The sequence below is a fragment of the Dipodomys merriami genome, unplaced genomic scaffold, assembly GCF_024711535.1.
Source record: "Dipodomys merriami isolate MVZ:Mamm:240054 unplaced genomic scaffold, mDipMer1.0.p SCAF_9, whole genome shotgun sequence".
Lineage (NCBI taxonomy): Eukaryota > Metazoa > Chordata > Mammalia > Rodentia > Heteromyidae > Dipodomys > Dipodomys merriami.
In genome coordinates this window covers 25,234,666-25,250,843 of record NW_027206512.1, presented here as the reverse complement: position 1 = coordinate 25,250,843, position 16,178 = coordinate 25,234,666, and the positions used below count along the sequence as shown (strand labels likewise).

The 16,178-nt window shown below is 36.0% G+C and overlaps 1 protein-coding gene across 1 annotated transcript; it reads left to right on the top strand.

Annotated features, from left to right (window-relative positions):
* Positions 1 to 1,225: 1,225 nt before the first annotated feature.
* LOC138820789 (UDP-glucuronosyltransferase 2B15-like) lies at positions 1,226 to 14,820 on the top strand. The gene is made up of 6 exons (XM_070012653.1): positions 1,226 to 1,967; positions 3,652 to 3,800; positions 7,460 to 7,591; positions 9,647 to 9,734; positions 10,795 to 11,014; positions 14,198 to 14,820. The coding sequence occupies exons 1-6, from the start codon at positions 1,244 to 1,246 to the stop codon at positions 14,475 to 14,477; spliced, it is 1,593 nt and encodes a 530-aa protein (XP_069868754.1). The 5' UTR covers positions 1,226 to 1,243; the 3' UTR covers positions 14,478 to 14,820.
* Positions 14,821 to 16,178: the final 1,358 nt, after the last annotated feature.

Below are 16,178 nucleotides of genomic sequence, written 5' to 3'. Positions count from 1 at the left end.
GATGTGAACCACTAATGCTCATCCTCAAGATAGATTTTAATAGAATTTGCCTTATTTACTGCTTTTTTCTCCACAGTTTTAAATATCTCGCAAAGTACATTAAATATATGTGGAAGTTATGAGTTATATTTTTAAAGGTTGAAAAAATTAAGATTCTTAGTCTACATGAGGAAATGGTCATATTCCTAGCCATCAAGGAACTGCAAAGCAAAAAGTCTCAAAAATTTCACCTCTCCCCAGTTAGATTGACAGATACAAAATGGAATTTGCCCAGCCATTAGAAAGAATGATCTTACGTCATTTGCAGGGAAAAAGATGGGCCTACAACAAATCATGTAAGTGATACAATGCAAGCTCAGAGACAACAACGTTTCATGGTTTCACTCCTTTAGGGAATCTAGATCTAAAATACACACTGAGCTATAGTACACATATAGTCCATATTGAGAGCCTTGATGTAGGTGTGCTGTGTGCTTGATTCCTTCTTTGTAAGACCATGATTTATCTTTGATTCTGTCATGTCTCTCTCACAAACATAACCATTTTTCATTGTGGCAGACTGCCTGATATACTCTAGAATAGTTGCTGTTTTTAGATAGTTGGGTCTTTCACTTGGAGTAAAATATTCCACACACTTTGAGTCAGCCATCTTAATGACTTCCTAAGTGCTTTTTCACAATTTCTTATTAGAGTTCTTGAATGCTTAAAACCTCATAGTGAATGTAGCTACAGGTTTCTGGAAATATACTAGAACGGACTGATGCTGTGTATTTTAAACTGAATCGCATGACTGTAAATAGTATTTCAGCAGAGATGCTAAAATAATTTCTTGAACCATGACATCTAAGAAATTTTGAGCAATTTTGCAGTTACCCCATGTTTATTTCTTAATCAAAGACAATAAAAAGATGAGTCACCTCTCAACTTCAATGTTCTTTGAGAGATTGTAAAATGGCTTACATAAAAGGGGTGGCTTGCAAAAACAGGTCATAAAAACTCCTAACTACATGAAAATACCTTATTTCAAAAGAGAGGTTGAACTTAATTGTCTAATCATTCCAAAATTGAAGATTGTTTTATAAATCTACCATTCTGTCAAATGGCTCTGACCAGTCATTTTACCTACTTGCTTTGATCAACTCAAGTTATATTTTAACTTCAAGATCAATTGTTTCCTTGAATATAAGAACAAGAAATTGACAGAGGTCAACATAGTTTGATGGACGCTGTGCTGTTAGTCAGGATGACTTGGAAATGGATTTCAGTTCTACTGCTACTGCAGTTGAGTTATTACTTTAACTCTGGAAGCTGTGGGAAAGTACTGGTGTGGCCTATGGAATATAGCCACTGGATGAATATGAAGGTAATACTGGACAAACTCATCTTGAAGGGTCATGAAGTAACAGTTGTGAGACCATCATCCGCTATTTTTGTTGACAGCAATGAATCATCCAGCATTAAATTTGAAACGTTCCCTTCATCTTCCAATACTGATGAATTCTCCGCAGTTTTCTCACATATGATCTCTTTGGTGACATATGAATTGCCAAGAACAACATGTTTGTCATATTCACCAATACTGGAGAATGTATTTATGATGTATTCTGATGTTATGCTGAATATTTGTAAAGAAGCAGCTCTGAACAAGGAACTGATAACTACACTACGAAAAGCAAGATTTGATGTTGTGATTGCAGATGGCATCGGTCCTTGTGGGGAGCTTCTGGCTGAGCTACTGGAGATTCCTTTCGTGTATACTCTCCGCTTCCTTCCTGGCTATACAACCGAAAAGTATAGTGGAGGGCTTCTATTCCCTCCCTCTTATGTGCCTGTCATTCTGTCAGGATTAAGTGGTCAGATGACATTCATGGAGAGGGTAGAAAACATGATATGCATGCTTTATTTTGACTTTTGGTTCGAGGCATTTGATTCAAAGAAGTGGAGTAGCTTTTACAGTGAAGTTTTAGGTAAGTCATGTTTCAATTTTATTAGGGTAAGATCTAACTTTTGTAAAAGTTGAGAGAGGTTCTCTGAGATGCATGTGAAATAAGAGAAATTTGTCTTTTTTTGCTGTTGTTCATCGTGGGACTTGAAATCTGGGCCCTGGCACTGTCCCTGACCTCTTCAGTATAAGATGAATGTTCTTAAGCCACAACATCACTTCTGGTTTTCTGGTGGTTTATTAGAGACAAGAGTCTCATGGACTTTCCTTTCCGGGCTGGCTTTGAATCACGATACTCAGAACTCAGCCTTCTGAGTAGCTAGTATTACAGGCTTGAGCAACCTGCATCCTGCAAGAAATGTGTCTTTCATAGGTGAAAAAGTTAAATGAGATATAAAATTGTCTACCAGATTCCTGACTACAGAAAGTTTTACATTATAGAGTCAGAAAGAAGACAATCGACAGTAACCCAGCTACATAGGATGCTCTAGAAGGTCATCCAGCATGAAAAATTTCATCCACAATGAATAATTGATCATTTTTATTTGTTATCATGCTAATTAACTACTTCTCTCAGAGACTGATGAATGAAAATATGTATACAAAAAAGCTACATTGTTTTATTCTATCTATGTATGCAGGAAATAAATTGTCTCCCTTGATTATTTTCCTAGTTAAATCAAAATATTTCATTTGTTTTCTCTTTCTTATGTTTTTTCTTTTTTTCTTTTCTTTTTTTGTACCAAGTTTTGAAGTCTGTGACCTCAAGCTTGGTTAGATTACTTGTATAAGTTGGTACTTTACCACTTGAGCCATGCCACCCAGCATTTTGATACTTAATTGGAAGGGTAGTCTTGAGGATATTTCTGACCATGACAGCTTCAGACTTCATGCTTTCTGATCGCAGAATCTTAGGTAGCTGGGGCTCCAGAGGTGAGTCACTTATGACCAGTTTTCAGGATTTTCTAAAAGTTTTCCTTATTCTTGACAGATCCAATGTTTTAGCACAGACTCAATAACTATAACTTCTAGTGGTTCCACATTCATTTATTGTTTATAATCATCTATTTTATAGACATAAAGTCTAGTAAAGTGGTGAAGTACTCGTGATTATGCTCTATCACTTTAAATTGTCCTGCATTTAATAAAATATTAGCCATCAGTAAGATGAAGTCAATTACCTAGTCCCAGTATTCCAGATGATGTTTGCCAATGTTTCTGTGTAATAAATAAATATTTTAAGCTCCTAAAGTGAATCAAGTAGAGGTAAGAAATTCAGCCACAGTCATAAAGAATACTCATATTGGAGCTCAAGAATTAAGGAACAGTTTGGTACACTGTAGGAAACTAGTTTGAGAACTGCTGGGAAAACAATTTCTGTGAATATGATAGAATTATTGACTCTGGAATTCAAATATTAGTCTAATGGATAAAGGGAAAATGTATAGTTAGATCTATATTTGCTTATTTTAATGGTTATTTATAACTGGTCATAAACTGAGGTATCAAGATAGACTCTTACAGACTGCCTTTCACACACAAAAACACACAAAGCACATTTCCTGTGTAGTACATGTTACCAACAAACACATTCTATCTCATTAAGTACAAATTTAGAAAGTTATTTTAAGAAAAAAATACATGTTATATTCAGAAACTTGTCTGTAATGTCATTATAATATGTTTTACTTTTTCCCCTCTCCACTCAGGACGACCCACTACCTTAATGGAGACCATGAGTAAAGCAGAAATCTGGCTTATTCGATCTTACTGGGACTTGGAATTCCCTCGCCCAACTTTACCAAATGTTGACTTTGTTGGAGGACTCCACTGCAAACCTGCCAAACCCTTGCCTAAGGTAAATACATAACCTTTTGTCTGTTTTTTTTATCTCCCTTTCAATAAATATGGCTTTGCATCACTCAATCCAGGTCTTTGCTCACAGTGAAAGAGCTATAGGAAGTGGGATAAAGCGTTCTACCAATTGAAACTTATTTTTGAACCATCATAAGTTTCTGCATTTCAAAAACCAAAGAATCATTCAGAACAAAGTCAGTTCAATTAAGACTTAATTTTTCAGCTAAGATATGGAACCAACCCAGATGCCCCTCAGTAGATGAATGGATCAAGAAAATGTGGTATATATACACAATGAATTCTATGCCTCCATCAGAAAGAATGACATTGCCCCATTTGTTAGGAAATGGAAAGGCTTGGAAAAAATTATATTAAGTGAAGTTAGCCAGGCCCAAAGAAACATAGATCCCATGGTTTCCCTTATTTGCAGTATCTAGTATATGTATGAGTCAAGCAGAAAAGGTCAGATAAGGTGACGTTACAGAAATGAACCATAAGATATGTATTCAAATGTTTTTTTTCTTTAATGAGATTGTTTCTACCACATTTACAAGATTATTTCTTTGTTGCTTTATATATCCCTCCCCCTCAGTATAACCCCTGCTTTCACTATATTTCATGTCGGTATAATTTTTGGAGGGGAAGAGCAAAAACAAATTGTTTAAATAGGGATACAGGTGGACCCATTGCAACAATGAGACGTACAAGTCGTTATGTGGAAAACGAACTTTACAACTTTGGTGGGGGGAGGCGGGGAGGGTTTAGTGGGGAAGTGGGGAGGAAGGAGGATGGGAAAGGTTGGGAAGGGGAAACAAAGGAGGAGGCTACAATGCTTGATAAGAAATGTACTCATTATCTTGCCCATGTAATTGTAACCCCTCTGTACAGTATTTTCACAATAATTAAAAAGAAAAAAAAAAGACTTAATTTTTCAGAACCTCAAAGGAATCCTTGATTCACTCATAAAAGTGTCAAGTGATCTGCATGTAAAAAAGTGAACATTAGCCTGGCGCTGGTGGCTCACGCCTGTAATCCTAGCTACTCAGGAGGCTGAGATCTGAGGATCGCGGTTCAAAGCCAGCCAGGGCAGGAGAGACCGTGAGAATCCTATCTCCAATAAACCACCAGAAAACCGGAAGTGGCGCTGTAGCTCAAGTGGTAGAGCGCTCTCCTTGAGCTGAAGAGCTGAGGGACAGCGCCCAGGCCCAGAGTTCAAGCCCCACGACCGACAAAAAAAAAAAAAAAAAAAAAAATGAACATTAGCTATACAAGGAAACAGAATAAATATTTCTACCCCAACAGTCACACCTTTTTTTTTAACAGGATGGTTTACAATTCATTAATAAAAATTATGTAAAAGTATCTGGGAAAGGAAAGATTACAATAGTAAAATAACATATATGGGTATCACAAAATTTCTCAGTCATTGGTTTTAAAATGTTATATTAACAATGCTATGAAATCAGTTGATGAATTAGAATTGAAATATATATAAAGGAAAGCAATTAGAACAATAAGAATAATTTACAGCAACTAAACATTTTAGTTAACATGGAAAATGGTAGAGAAATTACTTGGAGTCCAGATGGAAATGTTTGGAAAATTTGTTGCACAATGACACCAATATACTAAGTATTATTGCCTGTGCCTTTAGTGGTGGCTACTGGAAAATGTTATGTCTTATGGATATTACTCTTTTCATATATCTTAATCTGCTATTTTTGATAATATTTCATTGTCTCTTAGTTTTTCATTTATTTTTATTTTCTCCCCCATGTTTTATATTGATTTTTTTTGATGTTCCTAAGTAGGACTTGAAATCACCACCTGGGCATTGTCCCTGACCTTTAGGGCTCAATCCTAGTGCTTTTACTACTTGAGGCATTGTTCTACTTCCAGCTTTTGGGGTGTTAATTGGAGCTGAGAGTCTTACAGGCATTTCTGCCCAGGCTGGCTTTGAACCATAATCCTCATATCTCAGTCTCCTGACTACCTAGGATTACAGGCAAGAGCCACTCATGCTTGGACAGTTTTTATTGTGGTTTTTTTTTTTAACAAAAAGCAAATTAATTTTGGCAGGAGGCACACAACCCTGTACAGAGGAAAGTATTTCAGATCAACTGGCAGGGTTAAAGCCTTTCTGCACTGTAGATTTTCTACACTCTGGGAAAAAAGCAAACAAACAAAACAATCCCCCTGGACACCCTGGCAAAACAACAACAACCACAAAAACTACCATCTGGGAGGTGGATGAGGCCCATAGGAATGCAAAGGGGACAAATGCCATCCTAGGGTCAGTGACAGCACAGGCCACGTGGTTTCAGCAGTGGAGGGAGAGATCAGCTACAGAATGTTATTTCATACTTGGTAAAACAGAATAAAGTCCCAAACCAGGGGAAGTAAAGGAAGGAAACAAACACACACACACAAAAAGAAAAACCAAACCATATCTACACAGCATTTACAACAAATAAATCTCTAGCTGGCTGGGGGTAAAATATGTATCTATGTATAGTCTATTTGTAGATTAGAAAGCTATGAATACAGTTTATAAAGAGTCCTTTGATTAGAGGCTATTTAAGGCCCAAGTTTTAGGTTTGACACCTTTATGGGCTAATTCGCTTCCAAAAGAGGAAACCTCATGTTTCCATAGCTATCAAATGCACCCCTCTCATCCCTGAGAACATCATCACAAATGTGCTCTTGGTCATAGGAGGGACTGTGGAGAGCTCCATTAATAGAAAAGCAACTCAAAGCATGCCTCACACTTGCATTGTGCTCGAGCAACAGCCAGGTCACGAGGGCACAATTACAGCAATACATCAGCAAGGTGCTACTGCGTCTCAGTGACTTTTCCTCTACTCTGAGCTCACATTTCACAGAGCTGTAGCTTACAACTTTCCCAATATACAGCAATCAAAAAAATGTTTTATAGTAAAGGTGTGTGTGTATGGGAGGAAACCAAAACTTTAGGGATGCTTTACCTGTCAGTGTCACACAAAAATCTCAAACCCTACTGCAGCACTGCAATGCATGGTTTCAATTCTAAGTTTAAAGGAAAAATCAAACATATGGGAAAAACAGAAAGGTCACTAGTCATGAGGTGAGAGCCCTTGTGAAGAATCTCTAGGGTTCCAGCTAGGTGATCAGGTTTCAAATGGACAGGGCTTGTAGTATATACATCTGCTTCCCAGAGAGGGCAGGCTAGCAAACATGGAGAACTCTACACAAGCTTGGGTCCAGGTACTTCAGGAATGTATAGGTCAGATGCAAATGCTCCATCAGGTTGTCTGTTACAGAAAGCACAAAAGTGGGCAACAAAAGCAGGTTTTTATGTAGGTGTGGGGTTTTATGTGGGTGTGGGTTTTTATGTGGGTATAGGCTTTTTTAGGGGTGCAGGGAGGTTCAGAAAAGCCCCTTTCAAGCTGCAGTCTACATAGGCTGTTATGCTTGGCTAGTGTGATAAAAACAACACTTGAAATAATATTTGCTTCACTATTATTTGTGTGTGAGTGTGTGTGAGAGAGAGAGAGAGAGAGAGAGAGAGATAAAGAGAGATGGACAGACAGAGACAGAGACAGAGAGGGAGAAAGTGAGAGGGGAAAGGAGCAAGGAAGGAAGGGAGGGAGAGAAAAAATGAAGCAAAGTTTTTCTTCACAGGAAATGGAAGACTTTGTGCAGAGCTCTGGTGACAATGGTGTGGTGGTGTTTTCCCTGGGGTCAATGGTCAGTAACATAACAGAGGAGACAGCCAATGAGATTGCATCAGCACTGGCACAAGTTCCACAAAAGGTGAGACAGTGTATCTCAATAGCGGTCTTCACTGAATGGGTCTTAAACGCGGTAGGCTTCTGATTGCACTAGATTTCTGTTGAAAGATATGCTGTTACAAGGAATCTAACTTATTTGAGCCAATTTAAACAAAAATATAAGCATGACAAATGCTCAAATAATATGGAATTTGGATTGTTTTAAATTGACAATAACAACAATATTAATTTTGTCACAAGAAAAAAACCCAGAAGCCACCATGTGAAATTCTGTTATTATGATAATATTGAAACCATCAAATTTCATCTAGTCTTTGCAAGAATTCTAAGGCCACACAATACACTAAATATGTTTTAGAAACGGGTTAAAATACACTTAATAAGTGACATTATGCAATTACATTTAGCATGTAGAAAAAAAAGTTTGAAATGCCTGATATGGCTTAGTCTTTTTTCTCCAATTTTGAAACTGACCCATTAAGTGTTCACTTGAGGGGGTTATTCAGAGAAAGGAAAAGGAAGGTTCACCCCTCCTTCCAGGTATTTATTCAACCTTGTTCATTTAGAGAAAGTAAATAAAACCAATATGCTCTACTGGATTAGGCCTTGCTTATATATGAAACCAGATCTGTGCATTTCATGTAAAAGTAGACAGAGTCTACTTAAAAATAAATGTAGCATCATTAAAATTTGGAATCTTTTCAGCAGCCATGTGACTTATGAACTACATGCCAGCTCCATTTCCTATATTTAAAGATTTTCCTCTATTAATGATAGTAAGTTTAGATGTCAGTATCCTATACTTGTGATCAAATTCAGGCTGCATTTTTCCTAGAAATCACCACTAATAATTTGTCATCTAAAACTAGTTTCATGTAATTACTGAGAAGAATTAATTGATTTATAATAAAATCTGAGGAATCTGTCATTAGCAAAGGTTGAACAAAAATAACATTTGTTCATGTGCTGGTCATGAGGCAGTAGGTGCAGCCTTAACATGCAGTACAACAGGGTGAGTTGTGATGCGGGTGTGCCATGCAAAGGCCTAGTCAGCCACCACATGATTGCTTCTAAGGACCATTTGTCTGTCTGTCCAGTTCAATCTGACCAGGTTGACAACCAGCATCTAGGGCAAGTTAAATGGCCAGTTTAAAAGCTAGAGTTTCATGAGGCCTTCATAGTATGAATATTATGTTAGTATCATGTACTCACTCCATAATGCTGAACATTATGTAACATAACATCACTTAATACAATACTCAGTATTCTGAGGAAAGAATACTGAATAGTTTGATGCTGTTTCTAGTCAAACAGGACAATACCTTTTCACAGAGCTTCTCCCCGGGAGAAGGGTACACATAAAATATTTGTTATGGTTGGGCGCCGGTGGCTCACACCTGTAATCCTAGATACTCAGGAGGCTGAGATCTGAGGATAGTGGTTCAAAGCCAGCCAGGACAGGAAAGTCTATGGAACTCTTATCTCCAATGAAATACCAGAAAACCAGAAGTGGCATTGTAGCTCAACTGGTAAAGCACTAGCCTTGAGCTGAAGAGCTGAGGGACAGCATTCAGGCCCAGAGATCAAGCTAAAAAAAAAAATGTTATAAATAGACAGTGAAGAAGCAAATTAAATATGTTAAACTAAAATGAAGTCTCATAGAATAAGAGAGTATTACCCTAGTATCACTTCATAAATGTTAATAGATAAAATTGGAAGAAACCAGCTACTTTAGTAAATATTTATGTGTAAAGATATAAATCTTAATCATTTTAAGTGCTATTGTGCACCAGATCTATGATTATAACTAAAGAAAAATTGTTTAAAAAGGTTCATTTGTCATTCATCATATAATTTCTCTGTTTTGTGAATAATTATGATGATAATACATAATATTGAATACGAAAATGAGTATAGGAAATGTTGATAGCATTTTTCTCTAAGCCTTGTAATAGTCCTCATTAATTAACCCTACCTGTTCTCTTTATCCATTCTATGAAAGGCATTTAATTGTGTGATCTCTAAATTATAAAACATCACATTTAACATTTAAAAAGATAGTGTCTTTATTTGGCAGATTCTTTGGAGATTTAATGGCAAAAAACCAGACACCTTAGGACCAAATACTCGGCTGTACAAGTGGCTTCCCCAGAATGACCTCCTCGGTAAGACTCTGAAAAACACATCCTAAAAGCATGAGCAATTGTAGAAGTAATTGATAAAAAAAAAACAACAGTTGTTAGCTGATGGAAATAGTAAAAATTCATAAACAATAGCCAACTTTTAGATTTATACCCATTCAAAGGAAAATAAGCCTTAACAGATGATATTTTATCATACTCCATCATACACTTTTTTTATCAGTTTACTCTTTTTTTCAAATATATTTACCAAGGACAAAGAACTTTCTATAATCCCCTGAGGTTTCCTCTCTCTCCCCTAGTTCAATCATTATTTTATCCATCCTCCTAAAGTAGGGCAAGTTTTTGCAATGCCACTGAAACATACACAGTTGTCTTATTATGACTGAGTTTGCATGTTATGTGGGAAAAAATTCATGTTGCTTAATATGAAGTCATGATACACTCTATTACAAGCTTCCATCCTTCATTAGATTAATGCACTATTTTTAGGTTTATAAAAGCATGATCTAACAGGACCATTTTCTTTTTTTACATTTTTTATTGTAAAAACACTGTCCAGAGCAGTTACAGTTACATGACCAAAGTAATGAGTAGATTTCCTATCAAGAATTGTTACATCATCCCTTGTTTTCCCCTACCATCCCTTCCCTCCCACCTCCACAAATATACTCCCCCTCTCTCACCCTCCCCAGTCCCGGTCTAAATTGTAAAGTTCATTTTTCAACATAATATCTTGTACATCCCATTGTTATAATGGGACATGACCATATTCTTGCTTCAGAATTTGCTCTCTATGATCCATTATGTGTATCCTATCTGTTCAACAGGAAATGGTATATTGCTTTTCACATCTCAAGTCACACAAAACCTAAGGAACCTATCATAAGATTTTTCACTTACCTCTCAAGTAGATTAGGTGGTCCTTATGGGTGAGACATGAAGTCAATGTAAATGTAACTTCATTGGTTCAATAATTGTTATTTGGGAAAAACTGTATCTTTCACGTGCTCACGTTATACATTTCTCACTTTATGTCTACGACTTTTAATGAACAATTGTATTGAAATGCCCCTAATCCTAGGCCATCCCAAAACTAAAGCTTTCATCACTCATGGTGGAGCTAACGGCGTCTATGAAGCCATCCATCATGGGATTCCCATGGTGGGCATTCCTTTGTTTGGGGAACAACATGATAACATTGCTCACATGGTGGCCAAAGGAGCAGCTGTTCAACTGGATATAAGAGCAATATCAAGGAAAGACTTGCTCAGAGCACTGGAAGAAGTCCTTAACAACCCTGTGTGAGTATGATCTTGTGTGTGTGTGTGTGTGTGTGTGTGTGTGTGTGTGTGTGTCTGTCTGTCTGTCTGTCTGTCTGTCTGTGTGTCTGTGTGTCTGTGTGTGTCTGTGTTTCTGTGTGTGTCTGTGTGTCTGTGTCTGTGTCAGTGTCTGTGTCAGTGTCTGTGTTGCAACCTTTTTGTGCTATACAGGCCAGGAGTGCCTCAAACTCATGATCATTATCCTTCAGCATTTGGAATGCTGAGAATCCACAAATCCACTTTCATTTCCAACCATAAAATGTTTTGTTCCCCCAGTGATTTCAGTGCAAAGGAATTATCATAACCTTGAGAATAGTACAAAGTTCTAAAAAGGCAAAGGAGACTGAAAGGAATCACTAAGAATGACAATAGATTATTACAAGAAAGCATAGGAAAGCAATGAATCAGAGGCATATGAAGGTTTCCACAAATAACACAAACTAACCCATTCAGTTATAACTTTCTTTCCACCTAAGATCTCACTAGTAACTATTTATAAAATAAAAATTCAATGTGTTTGAAAAATAGAGTATGACATTTAGGTGGTTGAAATTTTACTCTTGTGAACCACATGAAAATATCTGTCATTTCAGTTTCTAGTTTTTGTTGTTTCTTCAAAACATTCTAAATGGTTTGTATTATTAAACAGCAAGACAATAATCAAATATCACATTCCTAGTATAAATGCTTCCTCAAATATCTATGTTAACACTTAGATTCTATCACTGTTAACTAACTAGAGCTTTTAAAATTATCTGATTCATCTTGGTTGGAAAATAGAACACTTTTTTTGAAATGTATGCATATTCTTAGATACCAAGGGACTATGATTATCTTATTCAGAACAAAAATAAAATAAAAAAGAAATTACCTTCAGAAGTACAAGTGAAATGTAACTGCATTATATCTAAAATATCTGGAGCAAGAATGACTTGTTATTCAATTTGTTTCAATAAATAGATTAATTTCATTTATACTATTTCAATTTCCTCTTATACTCAGTAATATTTTGTATATAATTCGCCCCTTTCACAATAACTGTAAAAATAATGTAGTGTATTTTACTTTTATTGGATATAATAGTATAGCAGACACATTGTAAAGGCTCTGTTACTTTGATCTTTTTTGGGGGGGTAAGTGGGTTTGAACTCAGTCCTTAATACTGAGATGTTTAGCTTTCTAAAGGGCATTCTAGGGCTGGGAAGGTGGTTCAGTGGCACAGTGCTTGCCTTGTATGCATGAGGCCCTGGGTTCAATTCCTCAGCACCACACAAGCAGAAAAGGCCGAGAGTGGCTCTGTGGATCAAGTGGTAGAGCGCTAGCCTTGAGCTGAAGAGCTGAGGGATAGCGTCCAGGCCCAGAGTTCAGGCCCACGGCTGACCAAAAATAAAGGGGGGGGGCATTCAAAGACTTAAGCTATGACTCTGACTTTATTCTTTGCTGGTTATTTGAATGTAAAGTCTAGAGACTTTTCTACCATTTCCAGTTTTGAGCTGTGACTGTCAGGACCTAGCCTCCTGGGGTAGACAAGTTTACAGGCAGGAGCCATCAGCATCTAGCTCTGACTTCCATTTTTCTACTGATATTGGGCAACATAACTTATAGTTTGTGAGCCATATTTTATCTTCCTTTGTTTTGAAAGGCCGTGTATTTTTGTATTTTTATTTGCTATACAAATACATCTCTCACATATTGTTCTTATTAAATTATGAACAGATACAGTGTTGACACTGAGAGATACAGGAGATTTCTTAACTAGATAGTACATGCTAAGTCTTTGAATTAACACACATTTCACTCATTTTTTGATGCATTTCCTTTTCTTTTTTGCCTGCTGTATTACAAAAAGGATCACCATTAGTCCTCACTGAAGCTCACCCATATCAGTGAGTTCTTTTTTAAATAATAGGGATACAAGTCACATTACTTGCCATTGCAATACTCTCCTTCTATAACACCTTAGAATTTACACTTAATAGTCATTCACTAGGCATGCCCATTTTCACCTTACATACTAGAAAGAATCTTTTCAACACAAATCCCATGTACCTATAATGCCTCAAAGAAACTAGAGCACCCTCTTATTGGGTCTAACATCATAATACTAACAAGAAAAATAACAGCAATGTTATTTTGATTGTCTATTTGAAAAGATGAATAATTGAAATCATTCTAAATATGAGCACAATTATTTCTCATAATTCAAGAATAACTGAATTATTTCTATTTTTCCATTTCTTATCTTTTCATTGTATAACAGCAAACAAATAAAAACTAAGACCTTTCAAAAGAGGTTCATAAAAGGAAAAGACAAAACATAGAGTAATAGTGGAACAAGTAAATGAAAGGGTCAAGAAATAAAAGGAAGGCAAGTTGATAGCCAATGGCTGATGCCTGTGATTCTAGCTGTGATTCCAGAGGCTGAAATCTGAGAATTGTGGTTTGACATCAAGCCAGGCAGAAAATTCCCTCAGACTCTGATCTCAACTTAACATTCAAAGAGCCAGAACTGGATCTGAGGCTCAAATGGTAGAGTTCTTCCCCTGAGCAAAGAAAGCTCAAGGAGAGGGTGAAGCCCTAAGACCAGAACAAAAAAAGGCGGCAGGGAATTTTGTAGTTAAATAATAATTAAGCAACAATAAATGATAAAGAGAGCCCTCCAGGGGAAAAAACTTCTTGATTAAATTATCTATCAATCTCTAAATTAGGACACAATTCTAAATTTTGAACAATAGATGCATTAATAATTAAGCTTTTATATTGCTGTGGATTTCTTCGATCATCCTATATTTGTTTCTTGTGTTAAGAATGTTTTTTATTGTGAAAATACCATACAGAAGTTACAATTACATGGGAAAGATAATGAGTACATTTCTTATCAAGCCTTGTTGCCTCCTCCTTTGTTTCATATTTCTATCCCTTCTCATACCAAACCCCGGCCCCGCATCCCCACCTCCACTGCCCGCTTTTAACAAGATTTTTCTAAATGGTTAAATCCAGGATCATTAAGAAGCTCTTCCCTTTTACCCTAACATGTCTAAATATGCAGCAGAAAAAAAGCATTGTCTTTTCTCTCAAAATTTTTTAGAATCATTTGCAGAAAATTTCAATATCTGTATTTTCTAGTTCATTTTATATACTTACATCAATTTGATTTACTTTTAGCTATAAAAAGAATGCTATGTGGTTGTCAACCATTCACCATGATCAGCCTATGAAGCCCCTGGATCGAGCTGTCTTCTGGATTGAATTTGTCATGCGCCACAAAGGAGCCAAGCATCTGAGGCCACTTTCCCACAACCTCACCTGGTACCAGTACCACTCTCTGGATGTCATCGGATTCCTACTGGCCTGTGTGGCCACTGTTACCTTCCTTGTCTTAAAATGTTGCTTGCTTATTTACCAAAAGGTTTTTAAGATGGACAAGAAGAAAAAGAGGGAGTAGAGTTTTCAACACTCAGGAAATGGACTAAAAGCCTGTTAAGGAAGAACATCCTAGTGATTTTTAGCACAATCAAACTTGAAGGGATTCCTTTCCACATTGTACCTAATCCTATGCCTTTTGTATTTTCAAATAAATCTTACTCTTGATTAAAAATGAAGCAATGTACAATTCTAATGTCAGAGTTCCTCCAAAACTTGTATGTCACTGATTTATGTAGATATTATAACTGAATCAACTGAGAACTACGGAAATTTGAGTCTGTTAGTTTGAGAGAAGCATACAATCCAAAGTTTAATGGACATTTTCAGAAAAGGAATATTTTAATAAAACAAAATTAAATGAACTCTTTGTGTGTCTGTCCAAAGACAAAGAGAGGGATAGGTTAAAAGAGGTAACATTTTATTCAGACTACTGACATATAGGAGATAGTTGACAATAACTGAAGTAAACTTCTGCTAACTCAAAGCTAACTAAGATTTTCATAAACATAGTGAGTGAGAGGAAGTGAAGAAATGAGAATTTCAGGTAACTACTATCTATGTGAAGATAACCTAACTTCAAAAGAAGTAAAAATTTACTTAAAAGGCCTACTTTGGGTAGAAAAGTTAGAAGGTGTGCATTATACATTGTCACTGAGACATGATTATTGCTTTTGACCTTTGGACAGATTTTATGAATGTAATGAATATAAGAAAATTAGATATCATTGAGACCACGGTGGCTCATGACTGTAATCCCAGCAACACAAGAGGCTGAGATCTGAGGATCACAGTTCAAAGACAGCCTAGGAAGGAAAGTCTAGGAGAGTGTTAACTCTATTAACCACCAAAAACCAAAAAGGGAACTATGATTAAAGTGAGTAGTAAACTTCAGCAAAATAGAATCCAGACTGTGAGTCACTGAGTTCAAGGCCCATTACTGACATAAATAAATAAATAAACAACCAAATAAATAAATAAGCAAATAAATAAATAAACACATAAATAAGGGATCTAATAGACATTGTGGTGATGGCTTGATTCGAGTAAAGGAAAAACTATATGCTCAAGCAAACATGACTCATTTTTATTCAATTGCTATACAATAGGAGGCATTAATAAAACTAATTATGAAAGTAACATTAGAAAAGGAAATAGGAAATGACAGCTACCCTTTATTACCATTTAAATGTATAATCAGTCTATAGTATCTTATATATATAATCAGTCTATAGTATCTTAGGATACTAAGAAATATATAAAAAACAAAATAATATATCTGTGCTCTTCATTATCTTAAGTATTGAACAGAAGCAAACTTTGCAGGTACATTTTCTGCATTAATAATGAATCTCTATATACATTATTCAAAGGAACTTCTAGTCTACTTTAATTTCTTCCTCAAATTATTAGATACAATAAGATTGCCTATTAACATTAGATATACAAAGGAATATTACTCTACCATAAGGAAAATTGAGCATGAAGTTTAGGTGGTTTAAATTTTACTCTTGTGAACCACATGAAAATATCTGTCATTTCAGTTTCTAGATTTTGTTGTTTCTTCCAAAAATTCTAAATGGTTTGTATTGTTAAACAGCAAGACAATAATCAAATTTCACATTCCTAGTATAAATGCTTCCTCAAATATCTATGCTATTGCTTAGATTCTATCACTATTAACTATCTACAGCTTTTAAAATAACATGATTCATCCTGGTAG

What these genes read in the sequence shown, in the direction of transcription:
- LOC138820789 (XM_070012653.1), top strand. Translation starts at nt 1,244, where the DNA reads ATGACTTGGAAATGGATTTCAGTTCTACTGCTACTGCAGTTGAGTTAT. An exon ending in TGGCACAAGTTCCACAAAAG is followed by an intron (nt 7,592 to 9,646) that starts GTGAGACAGTGT and finishes TTTATTTGGCAG; the next exon opens with ATTCTTTGGAGATTTAATGG. An exon ending in GAAGTCCTTAACAACCCTGT is followed by an intron (nt 11,015 to 14,197) that starts GTGAGTATGATC and finishes ATTTACTTTTAG; the next exon opens with CTATAAAAAGAATGCTATGT.